This window comes from Engystomops pustulosus, chromosome 8, assembly GCF_040894005.1.
Source record: "Engystomops pustulosus chromosome 8, aEngPut4.maternal, whole genome shotgun sequence".
Lineage (NCBI taxonomy): Eukaryota > Metazoa > Chordata > Amphibia > Anura > Leptodactylidae > Engystomops > Engystomops pustulosus.
The window spans coordinates 45,895,121-45,921,172 of record NC_092418.1 but is presented as its reverse complement, the minus strand read 5'-3'; the positions used below and the strand labels follow the sequence as shown (position 1 = coordinate 45,921,172).

General features: G+C 38.7%; 1 protein-coding gene across 2 annotated transcripts in view; it reads left to right on the top strand.

Annotated features, from left to right (window-relative positions):
- The window catches only part of CARD11 (caspase recruitment domain family member 11), a 53,644-nt gene that overhangs the window by 19,454 nt on the left and 8,138 nt on the right, over positions 1 to 26,052 (top strand). For both annotated transcript variants that reach the window (XM_072120819.1, XM_072120820.1), the window contains exons 5-20: positions 517 to 696; positions 828 to 980; positions 2,952 to 3,077; positions 3,418 to 3,615; positions 4,992 to 5,153; positions 8,455 to 8,503; positions 10,817 to 10,923; positions 11,911 to 12,014; positions 12,112 to 12,149; positions 15,158 to 15,278; positions 18,176 to 18,377; positions 19,353 to 19,479; positions 19,629 to 19,869; positions 21,463 to 21,556; positions 22,583 to 22,675; positions 25,615 to 25,732. In XM_072120819.1, coding sequence (XP_071976920.1) covers positions 517 to 696; positions 828 to 980; positions 2,952 to 3,077; positions 3,418 to 3,615; positions 4,992 to 5,153; positions 8,455 to 8,503; positions 10,817 to 10,923; positions 11,911 to 12,014; positions 12,112 to 12,149; positions 15,158 to 15,278; positions 18,176 to 18,377; positions 19,353 to 19,479; positions 19,629 to 19,869; positions 21,463 to 21,556; positions 22,583 to 22,675; positions 25,615 to 25,732 — 2,113 coding nt within the window. The remainder of the gene's footprint in view (positions 1 to 516; positions 697 to 827; positions 981 to 2,951; positions 3,078 to 3,417; positions 3,616 to 4,991; positions 5,154 to 8,454; positions 8,504 to 10,816; positions 10,924 to 11,910; positions 12,015 to 12,111; positions 12,150 to 15,157; positions 15,279 to 18,175; positions 18,378 to 19,352; positions 19,480 to 19,628; positions 19,870 to 21,462; positions 21,557 to 22,582; positions 22,676 to 25,614; positions 25,733 to 26,052) is intronic.

Sequence of the window (26,052 nt, the reverse complement as noted above, 5' to 3'; positions counted from 1 at the left end):
TGCATTTATACATCGAGACAACCCTATGTTTCCCTGCAGTGTTTTTTTTTTTAGCAGAATTGGCAATCCATGATGTCTTTGTGAACAATCTGTGTATAGCAGAAGTGATACTTCTCATTCTGCTTTATAGTTTACAGAATCAGACACGACAGTTTTGATGACATTCCTTTAAATGCCTTTTTGGTAACCGTGTCCACAACACTACAAATGAAAATTCCATTTTATTGCTGGAAATGTTGTCATCTAAATAGATGCAGTGAGTCCACCTAATGTTGACCTAATCCTTGTGCCCATTGAGTGTTTTACCTTCTTGGTTCAACATTGCAGGAAAAAAATAATTTGGATCTCCAGTTCTACTATACTATGTTATTTGTTGTATCTTTACATTAGTATATATGTACCTAAATAAATTATATAATTTGATGAGAATGGAGAAATCACTCTCTATGTTATTAAATGGTTAATTCTTTATTGCACACTGCTATATTCTTACACCATATTTTCAATTCAATGCAGATAGACCGCCTAAAGCACCATCTGAATAAAGTAGAAGAAGAGTGCAAACTGGAAAGAAATCAATCTCTTAAATTGAAAAATGATATTGAGAATCGTCCTAAAAGGGAACAAATGATGGAACTAGAGCGTGAAAATGAAATGCTGAAGACAAAAATACAAGAGTTTCAGTCATTAATTCAGGTACTACTAAAAACTATTACTAATTCAAGTATAACTAAAACTGAACCCTGTACTCCTGCCCAAAAGTTATAATCTTCTGCACCTCTGTTATACAAGAATTGTTCTCTTTTCTTCTTTTCACTGCTGTATAGGATGGAGGCTGTAGTCTACCTGATTCTGACAAAGCCATAGTTGATATTCTTGAACATGATCGTAAAGAGGCACTAGAAGATCGCCATGAACTAGTAAACAGAATATTTAATCTCCAGGAAGAAATACGGCAAGCTGAAGATTTAAGGGACAAGGTAAAAAGTTTATATTTTTTCCCTAATAATTTTGAACCTTTTTTTCCATTAGAACTGTAGTGAACTTTTTTCATTTATTTTCTTTGAGTCTTTCTTATAGGAAATATACCATTGATTTGATTTGATGCATTATGAACCAAACACATCTTGAGACTGCTGTAGCTATACTGATGCAGGATCTTGTTTAATCCTCGAGTTGAGTGGTTTTTGTTGAAAAAACAATTATGACATTCAGGGCCCTGGGAAAGCTGGATTGCATGCTTCTTGCAATACACAAACACATTACACAAGCTGTCTGCACTGTTCCAGATAGGACTAACCAAACTGAGCTGGATGACTCATACACAGCAGCTGGGGGATGGTGCAGCGATTGATTACTTCTGCTTGTCAGTGATTACATCATTCTCCTGAACAGTGTAAGAAGAGAAGCACTGAGTGATACAGACTCATTACCCTGAATTGTATAATTGTTTTTTTTAGCAAAACCAGTCAGCTCAGGGTTTACACAATATATGATCCTGCATCAGTGTAGCAACACCATTCTCAAGGTATGTTTGCTTCATAATGCATCAAATCAAATGGTAGATTTTGTTTAAAGGACATCTACCAACAGGTTTACTAATGGTAGATGGATGTCCAAACTTGCATGCTTGTCCTTTAGTCTAGGGGATGGTAACATTTTTATTATCTTTAGGAACCTCTGAATTAGTGTAAAAGTGTCTTTATAAATTATGCACATGGGCCGCAGGTGCTTTGGCTACATTGATCGTGACGTTGCACTGTCTGCGAAAGTGATGATTGGGACTAGACAGCAAAGTACACAGCGGGGGGGGGGGGGGGATCCGGTTGCATACATAATCGCTCTGGTGACATAGCCAGAGGACCTGTGGCTCAAATGCATATTTTTAAAAAGACTTTTTTTTACACTAATTAGGACACCCCTGAATATAATAAAGACATTGTTATCTTCTAGAATTAAGGATGAGCATGTAAAAGTTTGTCCTTTAACCACTAATTTTAACCAAGGTCTAATTGTCTAACCAAGCCAGGTGACTTCAGCTCAGGTCAGCACAGTGACTCGGTAGGGCAGCATGGTGGCTCAGTGGTTAGCACTACAGCATGGGTTTCTTCCTAAACTCCAAAACATACTGGCAGGTTGATTAGATTGGTGACGGGGACTGTTTAGGCAAGTTCTGTGCAGCGCTGCGTAACCTGTGAGCACTATATAAATAAAGGTATTATTATTAAATAAAGGAATTATTATTTGTATTCTAGTCAACAGTATCTGCCGGGCCACTATAGAGAATGTGCTGAATATTAAACCCTCATCAATTTCATAGTGATTACATATTCTACGTATTGGTCATCAATATTAACAACAGGGAAGTCCCCTTAAAATCTTTTAAAATATATGTAAATACTGTATATGAACAAAGACTAAAACACTTTCAGAATACGCAGTCTTTGTTCACATCAGTGTAATGGCAGATCCCAACAAATCTTTATGGACTGAGATTTCAGATTATTTTATAGCAAGAATACCTTAACATACTATACCAGTGGTGGGGAACCTATGGTATGGGTGCCAGAGGTGGCACTCAGCGCCCTCTCTATGGGAACCCGCCCCTTCACCCCAGCACAGAGTTAAATTGTTGCATTGGCACTGTGCAAAAAATATGTAGGTTTTGGTTGTAGTTTGGGCACTTGGTGTCTAAAAGGTTTGCCATCACTGTACTATACTGTTCTTGTTGTCAGAAAGTAAGATATTTGATGAGAGCCTTCCATGAAATTGTTACAGTACTTGCCTATTATTGAAACACTATTGAGTGTGTTCCCATGTATTGCATTAAACAAATATCAGAAAAAATAGAAATGATCATTCAGATGTGTAAAGTTTTACATATAGGAAATACACTTTCATGTGCCTATAATCCAGAATGTATATAATGCAATCCAATGTTTATTCTATAGTATTTGGAGGAAAAAGAGGACTTGGAGTTAAAATGTTCTACTCTGGCAAAGGATTGTGAGATGTACAAACACCGCATGAACACCGTCATGGTGCAGTTAGAGGAAGTAGAGAAAGAACGGGATCAGGTAACTAAAGTATCAATCTGTGTATATTTCAACCTTTAAAAAGTTAGGTTTTCTCCACAATCCTAGGTATATAAAATACAAGTTTCCACTATGGTAGGGCGTCTACCATTGCCAAAGTTTTCTCTACTTGCTAACGAAGTTTCCTTAAGCCTTATTGTCTGAGAGTTATACATCCTGCATCATTCAGTAGATGCCCAGTCTAAATAATTCTATATGTATTTTACTGCATGTCATACAGTAAATATAAATTATTTCTGAATGTTTATAAAAATACATCCTTAATCACATTGTATATATAAATTATAATTATAATATGTTCTTTTTTTTATCTTCATAATAGGCATATCGTGCACGGGATGAAGCCCAGACACAGTGCTCTCAGTGCCTTATAGACAAAGACAAGTACAGAAAGCAGATCCGAGAGCTAGAAGAGAAGAATGATGAACTTAGGATTGAAATGGTCAGAAAAGAGGCAAAAATTGTGAATCTGGAATGTAAACTGAGAAGACTACTAAAGGATGGTGTTGCTTTGGATCAGGTAAATGATTTCTTTTAGGAGGAAGAAGCAAAACATAGAAGAAACTCAGTATTAACAGTTTACTGACAACCCTCATACATGGAATTCTGTGTGTGCGTGTGTGTGGAATGGGTACATAAATTACACTTAGTTGAAAAGTTCCCTGTAAAGGACAATGAGGCACATTTACTAAGAACAGTGTAAATTGCACTACGTGCAGTTTCCCTGTGAAGTGTGCAGGGGGCGCCAGATTTAGGATTTCTGGCACACGTTCTTCATGAATCTGGTGCCCCCTACACTGCTCCAACAGAGTGCACCAATTTTTGTTGAGTGCACCTTTAACATGGGGTGCGACACAATTCAGTCGAAATTTGCTTGCCAAATCTGGTGCACAGTCTGATTTAGCATTGGAACATTTTTCAGTGAAGAAATTTGTGTTGCATGAAAAATAGTGCAGCTGAGCCACAGAATGGTTGCATGCAACCCAAATGTGGCGCATGCACTTCTTTAATACCCGTACAAGCAGTTTGCACCTTAAAGACTGTGCAAAGTCCACCAGAAAACTGGTGCAGGGCCCTTAGTAAATGTGCCCCAATATGTAGTGTATAGATGTGGCCAGGGGCTTAACTACAGTGGTAGTTGTTATTGGACCCACAGTGTCCGCACTCTTCAAGCTGACACACTAAAGAGTGGAGGATGGATAATGCTGCCTATTATACACTATAATATGCATATAGCATATATATGATGTATATATGCTGTATATGTATTTGTATCTGTGATGTGTATATGCTGTATGCGTATACAGTGTATGGTGTGTGTATATACTGTATTATGCTGTATGTGTGTATATATGCTGTACGTTTGTTTATGGCACTTTATGTGTGTGTATATGCTCTATATGTATGCACACAAGTATATAAATGTGTGATTGTAACTCGCGTGTGAGAGTAGACAAATATATATATTTTGAAAGTGGGAAGGGTTTCACCATTCAGAAGCCTTTTATGGGGCCATGCCTCTCCTAGTTATGCCCCTGGATGTGGCTCCAATATATGAATAGCATTTTTGCCTGAGATGCTGCTGGAGGACTTCTTTACATCACAGTGCAGTTACATCCAATGATGTCTACTATGGTGGTGGAATGGGGTAAAATCTCCAGTAAGGAGCAGGTGTCTGTAACATGCAAGTATGTGCTGTGAGAATACTCTATCCCTCCTTCATTACTTGTCTATCTTCTGACCCACTGCTATTTTCGGCATTAAAATGAATGGCATGACTGGCAGCCTGTGTCATCGATCTATTCCACCTGAAGAGACTAAGATTGAATTGCCATTCAAGAAAGGAATTCAATGATTTTTTTTTTTGTTGTATAGCACTTATTTTTTATTTTACAGAGTTTGCCCAGAAATCTGCATATAGTCATGCCCCCAAACTCAAAGACAAATGGTCAAGATGCAGAAGACTCTTCAGATTCGATGGGATCTCCAGATGATAAATATTTCTTCAGTGATGAGCCAAAGAAAAAGAGAAGGATGAACATAAAGGGTATACCAGAGGTGTGTTTCTAAACCTTATATAGTCATACAAGAACAGGCTATTTTGTCAGGTAATGTATTAGGATGAAGATCAGTGTGGTGTCATACCCTTTGTATTGGCCATGCAAAGTAACTGAAGTTCAGTTGCATTAAAGTGTTTAGTCGTATTGAAGTGAATTGGAGATAGATTTAGATGGTTGCGTAGCAGGGGAGGGGGGAGGGTGTGTGACTGAGCGACTGAAGATGCACGGATCTCACTTTCCAAATTTTATTTTGTTTTCTGTTTGGGGGGGGGGATGGGCTAATTTTTTAGGGATAGATTAGAAAATAGTAAATAATCATTGTATTATCAAGGACCTGAATACTGGAAAGTGTTTAAGAAAGTTTTAAATGTAAGTAAAAGAGAGATGTAAGATTAATTTGGTTGAATTCTAATTTTGGAAACAAGAGTTTGTATTTGAAATCTATGATATATTGTTGTATAATTGAAATTTAAAATAAAATAATAAAAACTTCTTAACCCGTTCTTGCTCTGCGCAGTACATGTATGGCACAGAGGTGTGGGTGCTGTATGAAGAGGGCTCACGGGCTAAGCCCTCTTCATACAGAGGTGGAGATTGCTGCATATTGCAGCAAACACCCACTGCTAATACCCGCTATGAGACTGTGGCTCATTGTAATGAATACTGTGTAAAACTCCATATTTAAAACGCTATAAACTGCAATACAGTAGTAGAACTGATATAAAATGTAATAAACAGAAAAAAAATCACAAACATGTTCGGTATCATCACATCTCAAAATCCCTTATCTATCAAAATATAAAAACTGTTATTGCTGGTGGTGAACCCCATAACAGAAAATAACGGCCAAATGTCCAAAATGCTAATTTTACACCATTTTACACCACATAAAAAATGTAATAAAAATTGACCAAAAGGCTGCACAGTCCTCAAAATTGTAGCAATGAAAACGTCAACTCATTTTGCAAAAAATGACACCTAACAACATAGTATGAAAAAGTTATTAGCTTCAGAAGTTGTCTTTTTTTTCTTACACATTTGTTCAATTTTTGAAAATGTATTAAAACACAATAAAACCTATATAAATTTGGTATCACCGTGTTCGTACCGAACCAAAGAATAAAGCTGTGGTGTTATTGGGAGTGCACAGTGAAAGTTGTAAAAACTGAGCCCACAAGAAAGTGACCCCAATACGTTTTTTTCCAGCTTCCCCACATTTGGAATTTTTTTCCTGCTTCCCAGTACTCTCCATGGAATAATAAATAACATCACAGAAAAGTAAAATTTTTTATGCACAAAATAAGCCCTCACGTAGCTCTGTACACGGAAAAATGAAAAAGTTATGGATATCTGTAGGTGGAGAGCAAGAAATGAAAAAAAAAAACCCTGCATCCATAAGGGGTTAAAGAAAAAGAACGGGAAATAGCTGCAGTGATCAGACACAGCCACAGAAAGTGTATGGTGTCGCACTTTGGAGCTTTCCGTCCTGAAACTGTATTAGCCTTCAGAGAGCCACAAATCTGATATTGATGAATTATCCTTAGGACAGGTGACACAGTGGGCAGTATTCAGGCCTGTACTACATCCAACAAATATCAAGTAGGTAACTGGTAGGTTGCTTGATATTATTAATACTTGAAACAGGCTTTGAGCATATAATGACAGTGTGTAACTCAATGAAAGTGAGCACTATATGGATTCTATCTAATATAGAACTTTATCAGACAAGATCATATGTCATCTTCCTAGTCTGCTTGACATAAACTTAGAACGAATGGCTGCAAAGTATCTCAAAGGCCTTCGTCTGATAGTATATGACTTTAGACATGTTCAACCTGTATAATGGGACTTTTCTGACATAAAAGATGAATGTGTTCACAAAATGAGATGTGAACGTAGCCTACCAGGACACAAAGTAAGCAGCTTATGATAACCACTGATTGACCTTGACAATAGACAAATGCTTAAGGGAACCCGTCATGAGCAAATGGCCTAATACACCACTAGCAGTATGTTAACAAGCAACTAAACAGCTTCTAGATAATGTTTCTTTCATGTCTACTGTGGTGGCATTATTCAGAAAATCAACTTTGAAGAGAGATGTAAATTGTTTTTTTGAAGTCAAGGAGGCGTAGATTTTAACACTGAAGTCAGGCTTTCCCTGCCTTGAAACACCCCCTTCACTATAATTAATTGTCTTGCATCGAGGGACATCATTGATTAGATCTCCTGATGTCCAGCACATAATGTAAATACCATGGGAGGAGGTGTTCAGAGGCAGTGAGAGCTTGACTTCCATGTTTAACTCTCCGCCTCCCAGACTTTATACATCTAACTTGCATCCCACTTCAAAGTGGTTTTTTAGATGATGCCAGAAAGATGGACAATGAAAGAAACATGATGTGGAAGCTGTTCAACTGCTTGACAACATATTGGTAGTCGTTTATTAGGTCAGTTTCTGATTACAAGTTCCCTTTAAAGAAAATCACCAAGTATGTAAAAGTAAAAAAGCACTGAAAATACTCACCTACACTCCTCCACATCTTGATCCCAGTGCTTATCTTCTCTAATTTTGACACCCCGGGATCAGCTAAAAAAGAGATTTATAAAAAGCTAGCTGGAACGCAGGGATGAGATGTCCGGCGCTGCAGGCTGCTAATTATGCATGCTCCCTTGATGACATTAGAGGGTGGCATATACTGTATCATACAGCACACATCTCATCCCGCGCACCGGCCTGCTTTTTATAAGTGTCTTTTGTAAGTTATTCCAGCATGTCAAGACTAGAGAAGACAGCCAGCAGGATAAAGATGAAGAGGAGCGTAGGTGAGTATTTTAAGTATTTTTTTTACATTTACATACTTGTTAATTTCCTTTAAACATGGATTAAGTTCAATTAGAGACATCTATTTCACAATGTGCAAAATATTGCTCATCATCAGTGTTCTTGAGGGTTGTTGGATAACCTGTAGACAATTATTTTTATGTACATGTTTTCACAAATAAAATATATTTTTTAACATATTGGCACCAAAAAGTCTTCAATTTCTTCATCTGGAGATACATAGAGCTCAGCTGTATAGAAATGAATAGAGTTTAATTGCAATCACACACATTACCCATTGTCATGAGAGGAGCTGTTTTTGGAGAAAAGCAGCCAGGTTTTTCAACCCCCAACAACCTCTTTAAGTACATTATGCTGCATTGGTCACTTTATTATATATGATGGGCAACATCATATATGTACAACACTAATGTCTATCTCACACTACTAATATTTATTTCACTTTGGTTCACAGATATTAAGGGCAAAGTCTCCAATTTCCAGTAAGCTGAATGAATTTCAAGGTTAGAGATGTATTCAGAATTTTTATCTAATTGGATATAGTATATGGAAGTGAGAACTCCTTGACAATTGCAATTCATCCCGGTAGTAAGCAAATTTATGGTTAAAATTTTTATTTACATTCTCAAGCTCTTTCCTGTCCCTTGGATATATGCCACAGCCAATCAGTGCTTTGCATGTCTTCAAGCTATCCAGTCCGCTGGCTTTAGCTGGGTGGTCTGGTTCAGAGAGTAGAGGGCTGCTTATATTGGCACAACCTACTTTTAAGGTACTTTTTGAAAGGCCTATGCACTATTCAGTGCTGCAAAGGGTTTCAAAAATATTCATATTCTCTGAACTGTACCTCACTTCTAAGTGATACAGCCACAAACTTGTAGGTATTTTATTGATATTTTATGTTATAAACCAACAAAGTATCAAGTGTAGAGTCAATACAGCTCTTTAACAGCTTTGGATATCTAAAGGCTCGGAGTGGCTGGCTAGTGCGGCATTGGGCAAGCTGTGGTGACGGTGCTTGGTATGGGGACCAGAGGGCTGACCTACAGCCTGGCAGGTCTCCAGGAGGTGGTGTCTGCAAGAAATATGGAGGGAGAGGCTGATGCAATGGTTTCTCCCTGGGTCAACCCCTGAGGTGTCTGTAGGATGAATCCCTGGGTGATGGATGGGGAAGCCCATGTTGGTAAGCAGCCATATCAAGGGATCACACGGAGGCAACCTTGTGCACATCACCTTACAGTTCTTTATTCAACAGCAGACAACGGCCAAGCAATTAACAGCAGTTTCACAAGCTGGAAGAGTCATGGAGAGCCGATCCACAGGAAGGTTTACTACAGCCCGGTAGTAGGTTCAGGCTAGGCTGGTACAGATGAAGCTGAGTCCAGGTGGTGGATCTCAGTTCTGGGCTTAAGTCTCAGGACTTGCCCTGGGTGCTAGGTGATGACCTGAGACACCTGCAGTTCCTGGAAGCAGGAGAGTGGCTGTGGCAGACAGACCATGAGGTCTGGTTCTGACTGTAGACTCTTATGCTCTGACTAAACCTGACTGACTGCACCATGTGCTTCTGCCCAGCAGGGGTTTATATACTCCCTGGTCAGGTGGTAGCACCTCTCCAATAACCGTCTATCTTGTTTTACAAGAACATAATTGGACAGTAACATCTCATAGTTTAACTCTTGCCTTACCAGGCAGTGGCTACTGCTGCAATTATGAAGCTCTCCAATACCTAGAGACCTCCTAGAGAGGTGATCAGTCTCCCTAACAGCTCCTGACATGGGGAGGGTGCTATTCACAACTACCACCTTGCCCATGCATTGTCAGGAGTGTTGCACTTGCAAAGTAGAAAACATTGGTGAAAAGAAATTCAAAAGTTAAGCCATGATTATTCTGAGTCTATTGCACACACATAAAAATGCTTTGATTTACACCAGTTGTTTTCCATTTCTTTAATAGGATGGATGTAAAATCTAAAAAAGTAGAGCCTAGTTTCTATAGTAGTTCCATGGTACAACTCCCATCAGACAAAACTTCTGAACTGAACAGGGACTGATGCAGTCATGGTTCACTATGGTACCAGACCATATCATGTTTCAAGTTTCCGCCAATCTAAAAAAAAAATGGTGAATTCAAGCAATGTCACAATCGTCTCATACGTAAACAAGACAAGGTTGCGGAGTAGATATATAAATTTACATACAGTAAATATATATACCATATCTCATGCTGCTGAAATTTTTAGTAAAATACAAGACCCCATAATAGGGCAAACAATACAAACATTAGGTCGAAGGACCAAGTGGGATAGGGAAGGTGATTTGTCTATTTTTCACACTCATGTTTGCTGTTCCCCTTGAACACTTCCTGCCACAATTCAAAAAGGTTTGTTTCTATTATTTTATCTTCAACAAAATTGATTATCCAAAGTCAACAACCTCGAACTCAAAATACAGACAAAAGTGTCAACAGGCTGCTATACATTATTTATAATGGTTACTTTAATATTAGAATATGCTAATTCAGTTATCAACTCTCACATCAAAATGTAATAGGTAACATTCAACACAACCATCATTAAACATAAATATTACTGTAATAATTAGTTAAGGCCATGACTTTCAATGATTCTGTAATATATACTATGTTATTTACTAAAATTAGTAATCCATAATCAATAATAAATTTAACAAAATCCTTGACTTAATTTATATGCTATAGATTTCTTCTTCTTCATGTTGCCCTATTTTTGTTATCTGCGTGGCTTTGTTTTGTAAAATACAGTGTTTTATGCCTAATTGAGTATTTTACATCATATTCTGCAGATGATCCTGATAACCGGACAGACTTCAATAACGGTCATACAAATATGGCTTTCCATAGATCTGGTTCATTCAGCAACACCCCCATGAATTGTTCGAATATTCCAAAGGTATAACAATAGATGTGGTTATAGAATATTCTTTTTAATATTTTTGTTATGTTCCTTCTGTATTTACTCATGCGTATAAAAAAGGACAATGAATTATTACAATGTAAGCTTTATACTGAGGTGCTAAAGCATGCATGCATTTTAGAAAATTTTACATCATGAAAAAATTGCTGGTGGTCCTGTGTTCAGGATGTGGAAAAGTTGCATTATGAACAATAGAAACCTGTCATGGCCATGAAAACTGTTTTTTGCTTCCCACTAGAGAGTGCACTATACACTGAGCAGATGCATTAGAGGCTATGGGGGGTGGGGGCAAATGAAACTCTATGGCATCCATTGTCGGCCTATGCTGAGCATGCAATGTTGGCCTTTCCTTGGTGAATAAAATATAGACAATTATGTAACTCAGGAGATGTGTAGAAATGGCACCAACAAATCATTGTCGGCAGCAGATGTTAGCTCTTCTTGCTTTCATGAGGGAGAAAGTGAATCAGACATATGAATCCTCCATTGTAAGGATACTTTGGGGATGTATCCTTACAATGGAGGGCTAAAAATGTGTTGTGAATGTAGCCTAATGTGTACTTTTTTGATCCAAGCCTACAATAAAATATAAAGAAATGTTCTGTTTAGAGAATAGTCCCTAATTTATTACCTAAAATTGCCAATTACCCCAATTATACAATATTTTATAGTGAGGCTGGCATTTCTATGGCAGGCCCTGTCAGGAATAGTGCACCAGCATGGAGCTTCCCACTTGGCGTGGAAGGTAGTGTAAGGGTCAAAAAAGTCTCAATTCCTGTCTGTGCACCAGTAATAAAAGTCTTGATAAACTCAAGAAAGTATTGTTTCTTACTAAAAATAGAAACCCAAATATTTGCAGAATGAAAAAAATATCAGCACTCCACACAAAAAGCAAACCAAAATACTTAAGCAAATTAAAATAGAATAGTCGAAATCTTAAGTGTATGTATCGTTTTTGTGCAGTTCCCTTTGAAAAACCGTAGTTTCAGTATCATTTCTACAACGCCAGAACCCCCTGGAAATGACTCTATTGTAAGAAGAAGCAAGGAAGATGTACCTGCGTACTGGTGAGGAGATCAGTCATGTGATCAGACAAAAATAAAATGTATGTCAGTCATATACAGAAAAATATAAACTGCTCTATATCTTCTTAAACCCTTACAGTCCTGTTGATGAAGACAATGATAGCATAGAACTTGATGGTAAGTTAGATCCACGCTATTCTGCTGTAGATTGAAAGGAGGCTTAGTGTTTCTCAATATCTGTAAGTATTATTGAGCTGTATTTATACGAGATCGCCATAGAGTATAAGCGGTATTCTATAAGACATAAAAGTTCCAAATAAGATGTAATGTCTGAGGACAGATCTTACCAGTTGCATGTAGAAAAAATACGGTCTTTAAAGGACACCTGTCATCAGGTCTCTATCACTAGTCCTGTCACCACTACCTGTTGGAGCAGCTCACAAGGATCCCATCACAGCATTTATCTTGTGAATTCATACATTAATCATCCTAAAATCATCTTTTCTTTATTATGTAAATGAGACTTGGCAAATGGATAGAGAAAGTAATGTCACCCCTGTTCCCCCTCCCCTCTCCTCCCCCTGCTCATGTCTGTGTGTAATGTATAGTAAAGCATGGCTAGTGTCTGTGTTTACCTGTTGACATGCTGTGTCCTCCCATACACATGTGTGAGACGCAGAAATCAGCTACACACATACCTGACATGTTCTGCTATACACACATGAGAGGCACAGACATCAGCTACGCACATACCTGACCTGCTTTGTTCTGCTTTGCACATTTGAGAGGCACAGACATCAGCTACATGTGTCTGACATGTTCTGCCATACACATGGCTGCATCCTGTAGCAGTTGTATCTCATACACACAGGCTGCAGGGGGTGTGGCAGCCAGAACCAGGAAGTATAGAGGCAGTCAGCACCAGGGGTATCACATCTTTATACAGGCTGTCAGTCAAGCACTGGAGGTGTGGCTGTACCTCCCACTCATAAATAAGCTGGACAGCTGAATATGATGATTCTTAGACAATAAGGGACAATGAAGGGATGCTTTTTAATGGCATATTTAGTTTTGGGAGTTAATTTGCCTGACAGGTTCTCTTTAATTAACCCCTTCACATTCTGCGATGGATATATCCAACGCAGAGCTATGAAGGGTGTATGAAGAGGGCTCAAGGGCTGAGCCCTCTTCATACAGAGATGGGCTAAGCTGCATATTGCAGCAAAGACCCATCGCTATAACCCTCGGTCAATGCTTGCCCCGATCGCGGGTGTTAACTTCTTCTCTGCCGCCGGCAAAGTTGCCAGTGGCACTTAAAATCAGTTGTGTTTGGTTGCCATGACAGCCTCGGGTCTTTGTCAGACCCGAGGCTACATGGTTTCTGCAGATTCGTTACAATGAGCCAGTGGCTCATTGTAATGAATCATATGCAAAAACGTCATATACTGCAATACAGTACAATCTGGCCATCTAGGGTTAATGTACCCTAGAGGTTCTAAGAATCAGTGAAAAATAAAATTTAAAAAAGTTTAAAAAATGTAAAAAATTTATAAAATATTAAAAATTCAAATCACCCTCCTTTCCCTAGAACTGATATAAAACATAATAAACAGTAAAAATCACAAACACATTAGGTATCGCCGCGTCCCAAAATGCCTGTTCAAAATATAAAATCGGTTATTGCCGGTGGTGACCTTCAAAACGGGAAATGGCGCCCAAATGTCTGAAACGCGACTTTTACACCTTTTTACATGACATAAAAAATTTAATAAAAAGTGATGAAAATGTTGCACAATTCTCAAAATGGTAGCAATGAAAACATCGGCTCATTTCACAAAAAATGACACATCACACAGCTCCTTACACCAAAGTATGAAAAAGTTGTTAGCGTCAGAAGATGGCAACATTTTTATTTCTTTTTCGTACACATTTAATTCATTTTTGAAAATGTATTGAAACACAATAAATCCTATATAAATTTAGTATCACCTTGATTGTACCGAACCAAAGAATAGAGTAGAGGAGCGCAGAGTGAAAGTCGTAAAAACTCATCCCACAAGAACGTGACGTGCGTTTTTTTCCAACTTTTCCACATTTGGAATTTTTTTCCTGCTTCCCAGTACACGGCATGGAATAATAAATAACATCATGGGAAATTAAAATTTGTTACACACAAAATAAGCCCTCACACAGCTCTGTACACTTATAAATTAAAAAGTTATGGATTTTTGAAGGTGGAGAACGAGAAATGAGCGAAAAAGCCCTGCATGCTTAAGGGGTTTAAGGGCATCTACCACCAGGATGAAAGACTGTATGCCAATGAACCTGAGGTGCTCCAGGCTCCATTAACACCTATGGAACCTGGTGCCCTGCAGGCTCATTTGCATTCAGACCTTCATCCTGATGGTAGATGCCCTTTAAGGTCACAGTCCATCTGCTCCTTCACAGCCTCCAAGGTATCATTTACACTAAGCTGCTACCTCATTCCTAGTCGCAGATCTAAAGGGGGGGAGGAGTAGAAACAAGCAGAACGAGTGCTCACCGTTCCGAGCTGTGGCTATATCTTTGGTCGTAAGAAAGGCCATGCGACTCTAATTTCTATGTAGAAAGGAGGGGTGAGCAGCGCCTCCATGCCATATGTTTGTGTGAATGTAGCCTTTGTTTGTTTTGTTCAATGTCTGCACTAAGACCTAAGGAGGGAGTGTCTTCTAGTTGTCCTGGGACATTAGGGCTCAATGAGGCAATAAACAGGTGTTAGTTTTGTGGGTTTACCTTAGGGCTCACTGTTCTGTTTGTCTTCACACTACCCCTTGCAGTACATTAGTGGAATCAGACTGAGAAAAGTTAAGTGTACAGTACCCAAACTTTGATTAGACACTCAAACAAAAAAATCTAAACACAAATAATAAACATAATTAAACTTTGTATTGCTACTGCTTTTATTGTTCTTTCTGATCTGAATCATATAGATTGTGAGACCTCATGGGCAGGCTGCTCCTACCACTTCCTAATCACTTATCTTATCTTGTAATGTAATGTCATGTTTGTGAACCCCTTAATGATTGTACAGAACCCTGAAATGAATGGTGCTCTATAAATAAATGATAAAAATCTGAATATATACTATATATACATACATACTCATTATTGGTTGCTAACTATTGTGTTTCTGTGCACTCATTCAGATGAATTCTCCTGTGGACCTCCATCTATTCATTCATCATCTTCTTCACACCAGTCAGAAAGTCTGGACATGTATGACCTTGAGCAAGTTAATTCTATTTTTAGAAAGTTATCTTTGGAAAGGTAATTCCAGAGCCTATAGATATGTGTTATGCATGTCCTGGATGCTGCACATTCTGCATCATATTGTTTCACCAGTGTTTGCTTTCCTCTGCGCACTTGTCATAGTGCAATTGTTGTAGCTTTTAACTTTACGTATTGTAATTTTATTATTTATGCTAATATGCTAATAATATATATCTAATGACTTCTTTCGCATTTAACCACTGAGAATAATGATTGGTTGTAGTGGTCATTGGATCCTCACTTATGTCAGGCTATCTATCCAACAGCTGATGCTAGGCCAAAACAGAGTGATAAAACACACCCGCGATCCCAAGCACATTCCAAAATCTCCACCAGGGTTGACGCCATGCAGCAGGATACTGGAACCCGGAATGGCCAGATGTAGGCCGCAGGAGTAGTAATCTAGTTCCTTGGTTCTGTTGTAGGTCTCATCTACACCTGTCTGCGCCAGCAAGGAGAAGCAAGAAGAGGGGGAGGCCTCAGTAAAAGTTTCCCCTTGGGATACTCCTAGTTTATGTGACTAATCCCCGGCAGATGTTATGAGTGAGGCCCCTGATGGTAGCAGCAGGCCAGGGAGACACAGTAGAACAAATTCTTATAACAACTAAAGGTTCCTTTATTGGCAGGCATAGAACAGCAGCAAATAGCAGGATGGCAGTAAACGCCTTCATTTGGAGGGTTAGCAGGGCGGCTGTAGATTGGCTGGCTGTGGCGACAGTGAATGCTGTGAGGTTGCAGGAACATCAGCATGGAACAGTGGTCACCTTCGCTGGGACTATCTCAGATGGAGCAAGGTCAGCTCTAAAAGACTAGGACAAAAGTGAGATCAGAGTCCAAAGACCCAAAAGCCCAGACAGAGTCTAATTTTATAATCTCTTTTTGGAATAATTGTGACTTTTCAAAAAAATTGCAATTCATAAATCCTGCTTTCCAAAATCATGATGCAACTATTTTTTTCAACTGTAAATATTTATTGATTTGATAACATATAAAAGATGTAATTATGTACACATATGGGAACATCATAGATAATAAAATAAAGGAATGAAAGGAGTACAACACGCAATAGTCGCTTAGTCTCGTTACCAGAAGCATTTCAAAAAAGTGTTCCAAAAACAAAAGAAAACAAATGAAAGTTTATATAAACCATCAAGTAACTGTCAGGATAAGGAAGAAAACAAGAGCAAAATGAAATAATTGAATAATAAATACAATAACTTAAGCAAAATGTAATACAGTAGAAACAATATACTGTACAGTAAGGCAAAATAATCAAACAAAAGACGTCGACAAGGGCTTACACAGAAGGGTTGGGTAACCGATAAGAGGAAGGAGGAAATCTTATCATAGTATCATAGTTTATACGGTTGAAAAAACGACACATGCCCATCAAGTTCAACCAAGGAAGTGAAGGGATTGGATGAGGAAGAGATTTATGGGAAACAATTCTATATAACATAACCATCAATGTTATTTAGGTTTAAAAAGGCATCTAGACCCTTCTAGAAGCTCTCTGCTGTACCAGCACCTGAGGCAGGCTATTCCACAGATTGACAGTTCTCATAGTAAAAAAAATCTAGTTGTTTTAATCTTTCCTCATAACTGAGAAACTACATACCCCTTATCATTTTTGTGGCTCTTCGTTGAACCCTCTCCAGCTCCAGGGCATCCTTTTTATGGACCGGAGACCAGAACTGGACAGCATATTCCAGGTAGGGCCGGACCAATGATTTGTACAGTGGTAATATTACATCCCCATGGCGAGAGTCCATATCACATGACAAGATCTTGCTGGAATTAGGGATTTAGAGGCAGCTGATTGACATTGCATGCTGTTATTTAATTTATGATCTACTAGTACCCCCCGGTCCTACTCAACAAGGGACTCTCCCAGATTTACTCCCCCAAGGACATATTTTGCCTTTGGATTATCAGCCGCCAAAAAGATCCTAGAAACTCAATAATAAATCTCCCCCTATGAGTTACTGATTTTTGAGGTGTAAATTCACACATGGCTTTTCCATTTCAACTTTTTTGTTATTAATTGGATTGGCCACTTATAGAAAACTTTAACGGGGTTGGTATAAGACCCTAATGAGGTCACCCATATTACTTACCCTGATAAAGGTTCCAATGCACAGCATCACCTGACCATGGGAAACAGAGCTAAGAACGTCCTGTGATGTCCCATGTCTTGCTCATTTCTTGCTCTATTATTGTTTGCACCTCCCCTCCATCCAATGCTTCTTAAGGTTTTATAATTACCTTGTTAAAGTTTTCTTAATTACATAAAGACAAACGTAGTGAGATCACTTCTGAGTTGATGTAGTGCTTAAGGCCTTGTAAGTTGCATATTTATTTATTATATACTGTTATGTAAAACATACAGATCAAATAGGGAAACATTTCTTTTTGCCAGAATTGTATAATATAGTTGATACTATAACATACATAAAGAAAAGCGTTGCCTCGCGGTGCTGTTAGAAAATTGCTCACCTATTTTGGCTAGTTAAATTAGCTAGGTATACAAAGAAGGGGAAACCTTTGTATTTGTTGCAGCCTCCCTTGCTTGGGCAAGGTGAAGTTGTCCAAAAGATACAATGTATAATGGCGGAGAAATAAAGAGGGATAGTGTTCCCCTACATGGTCTGGGTCATCAGTGGTTCAAATTGATCAAAGCGAGGATCCAAATCGGTGATGTAAACGGACATTTATTAATAAAATGGTGACGCATTTTGATTCTTCAGGCAGGTTCTGGTGATGATGGAGCAAAGGTCCTCACTTTGATCAATTTGAACCACTGTTGACCCAGACGTGTAGTGCACCATTAACCCTTTAATATAAAGCACTTTTTATGTTTGACGTTTATAGTAGGACTATTTCTGTTGTTGCAGACCTTTTCGCCCATCTGTAACTTTAACTGGACGGATCAGGACCATGAATCAACCCGTGAACTATACAATAGTGAATGGAGATAATCTTATGACAGAAATCTCATTGATTGGTGGTAATGAAAGGGGCATTTTTATCAATTCAGTGAAGCCAGGATCCGAAGCAGAAAAGGCACATCTAAAGAAGGGACAGCAGCTTATAATGGTGAGCTTAGCATTTATTATACTACAACTTTTAAAAGGTTTGAAGGCTATCCAGTGCTGTTCATATAAACATTGGCTCCAACATCAGATCAAAATTTGGGGTTTATTGCAATATTCTATTAGCTTTTACTTCTGTACCTATTTTGTAATAAAGTAATGTCTATAAAGTTGTAAAATATAAATATTTGAATGCAAAACATCATAGACTGAAAGCAGGAAGAGGAATGAACATCAGCAGCATCCAGGGAAAGCCAGACGTGGATGCAATATGTTACATCCGTCCCCCATGGCCCTTGCTATAAGCGTATATGACGCTCAGCAGGAGGTAGCAGCATGGAAAGATAGAGTGACATATACTGGTCAGATAAAGGCAAAAAGGATTCCTCTGTCTGCAAACGAGACATTGGGGCACATTTACTAAGGTTTGCGCTACTCACTTTTGTCGGACTGTGAGCCGTTTTGGGGGATTACATGGCTTGGGCAGGTATTTAACAGGTGTCTGCGCTGGGATTGTGGAGCTCACAATCGTTTTTTGGCGCAGCTGCATTCCGACTGATTCGGACTGAGCGACACATGCAGGATATCAGACGCATGATCGTAGTGAATCGCGGAAGAGTGCATAATCATCTGACAATGCACTTTCTGTTAACTTCAGCGGATGGCCAAATAAATGTGCCCCATTGTTTTGTTTTCTGGTATATGTTTTCCGGCACAGTATTTCTGCAGTATTCGTTGATCGTAATGAAGAAAACAACATTTCAATGTAGCAAAAAGAAAATAAAACCTTCCATCACAGGTTGTTTGAAACATGCATCAGAACACACTAACGTTACATCAAATAACTCATAATAAAAACTCATTTGTACTACTTATTGGAGAGAAGTTCCCAGATGTAAAAAAAAGGGGGAAGTGTGAAATTTTCCGAGAAATTAAATTCATATCTGATTAAACTATCAAATTATCTTTATTTTTGCAGCTTGATGGATACATTAAAGGAAGAAAACAATCTTTTCTGATGGATGTGAGTACAAAAGAAGAAGCTCACTGGGCAATGCAGAGGTGTAAAGGACCTATTACTGTGCACTATAAATTAAATGAAGAAGGTAGAGAGAATTCAAGATATTTTTTTCCCATTTCTGAAGCTTCTTAGACTTTTACGTTTGTTTTTTTTATGTAGGACATAAACAGGCATTTATAAAGTGGCTTTTATGGACCTTTATCCGACTGTTTATTCTTGTACTTGGTTTTGCAGGTTATAGCAAACTGGTTAAAGATCTTGAAGAAGGAAAAATTCGTTCTGGAGACTCATTTTATATCCGTTTGAATCTAAACATTTCTAACCATTTGGACAGCTGCACAATGTCTGTACAATGTGATGAGATTGTCCATGTCCTTGATACTATGCATCAAGGAAGATATGAGTGGTTATGTGCCAGGATGGATCCATTTACTGACAGAAACCTGGAATTTGGAACTATTCCTAGCTACAGCAGGTGTGAGATTTATCATAATATTCCTATCTGTGACTTTTTACTTACTTTAAGAGGATTTGAAAGATATGGTTGCTTTTCATCCTCCATCGATCGCCTCCCACTATTTTTTTTCACTCTATGCCTGTTATGTTTTGTTGTTGGTCTGATGACAGAACGGTTCTATAAGATCTACAAACTATTGCCTAGTGACAGCACTGATCCACCACTCCGGCTATGGCTTCATCTAAATATAGTATTCATTTATTGCTCCACATGCTATACCTATGGGTTTATGGTTTTGCATCCTTTCTTATGTCACAGGTTATTACTGTCTTATTGTATTAGTATCTGGTATCTAGGGGGCATACAGACATCCTGTTGTAATCCCCTTTACTGTTCTGTAAGTTGGGTGGGAGAAAATAGCTTAATGCAGTCACCTCAAGAATTTTACATCTCTCGTGACCCACACTGTATTCCACTGTCACTGCCTGTACACCTTTAAAAAAAAAGCTACCGGTAATACAGTTTTGTTATAATTTATATAAACAAATATGGTTTCTTTCTTCCAAAAATTATCACCTGTCTACAAGTTTTGTGCAATAAATGTTCCTCATTTATTGTAGTGGAGCTCTACCGCAACATCGGCCATATTTTTCTAAAGCTAAACAACCACTTTAGAGGATCCAGATCAAACAGCAATATGCAGAAATATGTTTAAGTGAATTGAAAAACATATCAGTTCCCCCGCAGGTCTACTGGTACTGGAGTACTGCAGTTTAGTGGTTCTGCTGTGTAGCCACACACAGAGGACAGGTCACTGGCCAGTGACCTGCTTGGAGGTCTCCCCTGAGGGGTTGAGGGTTGTAAATGACCTCATACACATTACACATTACATGCAGCGATATGTTTGAGTTAAAGAGGACCTTTCACCACCCCCAATATGATAAAGTGTCAGAGAATATTATCATACTCCCCCCCCCCCCCCAACTGTACTGTAGCTCCTCCTCTCTGACGATACAGCAGATTGAATAGTCAGACATCGGGGCTCATATCTCAGGAACGAAGGGGGCCAGGAGGAAAATTCAAAGTGCCCCGGGAATCAGTGTGTCAGTCCCTACATGATGGTATGTTCACTTTATGATATTTGGGGTGGTGAAAGGTCCTCTTTAAATCTGCTTCTGTTATGAAGCGAAAAATCAACACATACATTAAGCAAAAGGGAATGGTACATTTTTCGGAAATAATAGTGATGTTCTGTTCCTTTGTTTCACTATACATGTTCTCTCCTTTTTAAATACTATACATTATTCCACACGGAATAATGTGGAAACTAATGGAAAATGAGTACATTTCTGATATGTACAGAAAATACAATACAAGATGACATTTGTGAGAATTTTAAATCTCTATGGCCCTGTAGGTTCATTAAGGCATTGTCTGTAAAAAAAACTGTATCAATATAATAATATATGATACAATTGTTATACAGTAAACTCTACAGACACAACAGCTCATAGAGGGCTCCTACTGTACCTTCCTTATATCATAGTGTGTATTGTGTTTTATAATATTCGGTCACTAGTTTTTGTTATAAGCAATTTCCCCTTTTATCAGGGCCCAACAATTATATTTGGTAAAGCTTCAAAAATTATTACAAAGGAATAAGGATGAAACTGAAGGTTCAAGTAACACCTTGCGACCTATGAAGGTAAAGGAATCTGTATTGTGTTTGCTGTCTCATCATATTTGCAATTTACATTCTGGGGATATATCCGGGTAAAATGCAGAACATGAAGCTCAGATGTATGCAATTAAATACAGTGCAGTGATGATCATAGGCTTATATTTGCAAACATGTATCAATTGTGGTATAATGATTTGTTTGATGCCATTTTTCTTCTCTATAGTAACCCAAAAAAATGCTTAACTACAACAGGAATTCTGGTAGTGGTAGGCACGCGACAGTGGTCAGGATGGCAACCACTAGCCATATATCACATGGATTAACTATATTCAGCCTGGACCCCCCTCAGCCTGGACCCCCCTCAGCCCCCATTGATTAACTATAGGCAGCTAGGACCCCCCTCAGCCCCCATGGATTAACTACATGCAGCCTGGACCCCCTCAGCCCCCATTGATTAACTATAGGCAGCCTGGACCCCCCTCAGCCCCTATAGATTAACTACATGCAGCCTGGACCCCCCCCCCCCCCTCAGCCCCCATGGATAAAATATATACAGCCTGGGCCCCCTTCATCCTCAATGGATTAACTATATGCTGCTTTTTGGTTTTGCTTTGGGCCCCGGCATTTGCCCAGGTATGCCGAGTGCTAGGGCTGACCTTGCTTATGGGCCACCCAAGGATCCTAGACTCTCACTTTAGTTATGTCTCCTTACCTCTTTCCATGTCAGTGGCTTGAGATTGGAAATTCTTATTATGTGGAAAAATAGAAATATTATTGATGAATTAATGAGATTTTTGGAAGTCCCATTCATACTTATGCCCATGAAGAGCCAAACAGTTTAGGTTATTGTTACATGAAAGAGAATAAACTTCTTTCTACAGCTGTGGCTGAAAGCACATGTGTTTTCTGCCGTAATCTGTTCTATCATAGAACAGGGAGGGGAGGGAGTTATGGTTACAATCCAAACGTTACATATATATTAATAGTATAAATATGCCTTATCCCCTCTGTTATTGCTTCCTATTAACATTCATTTCCTAAATACCCCAGAATGCCCTTCAACCTGAAGAGTATTCACAGAGTGATTCAAAGACCAGTCCTCGGCTTTCAAGAGCAAGCTTTCTTTTTGGGCAAATTTTTCAGGTAATCTCTTTGCTGTAACTAAAGGGAACCTGTCACTTTAACTAACCCAAACTAACTTAACATATCTTTGAAAACTGCTATTATACAGCAGTATAGCTATCCCTATGTTGTTATTCCCCATGCCTGAAAAATGTCACAGTCTGTTTGTAAAGATGACTCAACATCTATGCAAATAACCTCATGTGAGTCCGATCATCATCTTTACTTTGAGCCTATTCATGTCCTTCCTGAAGGAATGGGTAAACTGATTTATCTTCAGCCAGTCTCATGCAGCCAGTTTCTCCCTCAGCCCCCTCATTCACCCTTCCCTGTGGAATTCTATTTAGCAAGCATTTCCCTCATTCCTGAATGATGTAGCAGTGTCGAGTTCACTGGGCTGAAGAGAAAGCAGTTCCCTTGTCAGTCAGGTAGTTGGAGATGAGGAGTTAGAAGAACATGAATGTACATAGATGGTGGGGGAGATTTATCATAAGTGTCTTAGAGCAGAACTGCTCTAGTTACCCATGGCAACCAATCAGAGCTCAGCTTTCATTTTGCCATAGCTGTTTATAAAATTAAAGCTGGGGCAACTAGAACAGTTTTACCTCAGAAACTTGATGATAACACTCCCCCACCGGGTGAGTCAACTTTAAAAACGAACTGTGGAAATTTTAAAGGCATGGTAAATAACAAAACAGGGATAGTTGTACTGCTCAATAATAGCAGTTTTAAAAGTTAGGTTTAGTTAGTGTGGGTTAGTTTAACAGGTTCCCTTTAATAATAATTTGCTATTGTTAATCATCACAAGTCATACATGTACAACGTTTGGATCACAGAAGTTTTTGGCTTGTTTACTTATGGTGAATAGATATGCAATGTGCATCAACTTTTATTGTTAGGAAGTATGTGAGTCAGAAGTATTAACTGCAAACAAAATCTTTAATGTATTTCTTAAGATTTAATCAGTAGTGGATTAAAGATCGTCTGCAGCTTGAAAAACATGGCTGCTTTCCTCCAAAAACCGTTCTTCTCCTGACCATGGGTAGTGAGTGGTATTGCAACTAAGCTCCATACACTTTTATATAGCTGAGGTGCAATATCAGCACATACCATGGTTAGGTGGGGTTCTGTTTTTGGAAGAAAGCAGACATGGACAACCCCTTTAAGGCTACCATTACAGGTCCCTAATGGTCTAAAGATTGAAGTTTGTAGAATATAGACACAGCCCACTTTCCCTGTCTCCCAAATATATAATTACCAGACCGTCTTGAAAAAGGAACAAAAAAGAACAATATTAATAATAATTGATAAAATTGCCTAACCCAGTTGTGTGTACGCACCGCCATATTAGCTTAGGTCAGTGATGGCGATCCTTTTAGCGGCTGAGTGCCCAAACTTCAACCCAAAACCCCCTTATTTATCGTGAGGTGCCAACCAAAAATTAAAGCAGTAACTTATTGCTCCCCGTTCAACAACTTTTAATCATATTGGCCTCCTGAGGAAAGCAACACAGTAGAAAGATGGAAAATTTTCATCATTTTAGCTTCTTTCCAGTGTCCCTCTGTACAGAGAAAATCGTGGGGCCAGCAGGAGGTCCTCAAAAGATAATTCGGCCCTGTCTACTCATTCTACCTCTTCCTACAGTCCCAAGTAGCGAAGTAAGTATCAAAATATGACCGAAAGCAGCATCTTTTAAGTTGCTTGGAACTGCAGGAAGATTCTTTGAGTCCTGTCTGGTGTGCTGGGGCGATGGCCCGAGTGCCCACAGAAAGGGCTCTGAGTGCCACCTCTGGCACCCGTGCCATAGGTTCGCCACCACTGGCTTAGGTCATTGCTCCCTGTGATGTCATCGGGGAGAGACTATCTGCTACCATGACAGCCTCTGATCTTTATAAGACCTGAAGCTGCGTAATTTATTAAGACCTGTTACAATATTCATCTTTTATACAGATGATGTATAAAATCCACATATACTGCATACTATATGCAGTATACTGTAGTATACTACTATACTATAAATCAGACAAGCTATGGTTAAAGTACCCTAGTCGATCTGAAAAATAATGATAAAAAAAATTAAAGTTAAAAAAAAAAAGGTTCAAATCACCCCCCTTTCCCTAGAACTAATATAAAAATAAATAGATAGAATCATAAAAATGTTAAGTATCGGAATGTCCCAAAATGTCTGATCTATCAAAATGTAATAGTTATTCCTGGCATTGAACCCCGAAATGAAAAATGGAGCAAAAAAAAAAAAAGTCACCTCACAGAGCTCCGTACACCGGAGTATGCAAAAGTTATTAGTGGCAGAAGATGCCGAAACAAAGAAGTTTTTTTAATGTATTAAAACACAATAAAACCTTTATAAATTTGGTAATTTGAGGCACATGGTGAAAGCTGTAAAAACCCAAGCCCACAAACAAATGCAGCATGGAATATCAAATACCATTAGTTTGAAGTACTATATGTTACACAGAAAACAAGCACTCGCACAAGAAAAATAAAAAAAATATGGATTTTTGAAGGTGGGGAGTGAAAAATGGAAACACAAAAACAAAAAAAGTTGTTAAGGGGTTAATATACCATTTAAGAACTTGCTTGATAATTTAATTTATATACGCTCCCTTCCCCCTCCCCCGCTTATTTAAATTATTTACATGCAGTAGCCTGTGTGCTTGTGCCGAAGTCTCATCTCCTCCACACTGATCCAGCTCCCTCCCCACTTCCTGTCCTATGCATTGAGCAGTATGGTTGTGAGGGAGACGGATGTGTGGGGAGACTGAGACATAAACACACTTGCAGCTTCCCCACCCCTGGGACTCACCACATGCTGCAGGAATGTGAGAAATGCATTTATATTTCTGATATGTCAAAACTGATGCTAGACTTAGTTTAAAGCTTATGGGTTTCTATGAATGTTTCTGAATCCTTTATTTACAGCGTAATTGTTTGATTTTTAGTTTGTCAAAGGCTACGAGAATAAATACAAAAGGATGAATAGCAATGAACGTGTGCGCTTGGTGTCATCCAATCCAGCCTCTATTGAAAGTGTAAAACACTTCTTAGAAAAGCAAGATGGTAAGACTTCTTTCATTATATCACAATATAAATGACATTACCTTCACTGGTTTATTGGTTGCTACATAAATTATCAAGTCTTCATGTATTGGCACAGTACAATTCAGGATTCAGACCATCAAGACTCGAGGGGAACTTGTCAGCAGAAAGTGACCTAATAAACCAGGACTAGTATGTTGTCAGATTAAAACTTTCCGCATGAGTGTCATGGCCCATGAAATGTAAATTGGTTAAATAAAATCAAGTTTACGCCCCCCCCCCAAAGCTGTTATTGACATCATGCACCAGACATCAGGGGAGCCAGTCAGTGATGTCCCTAG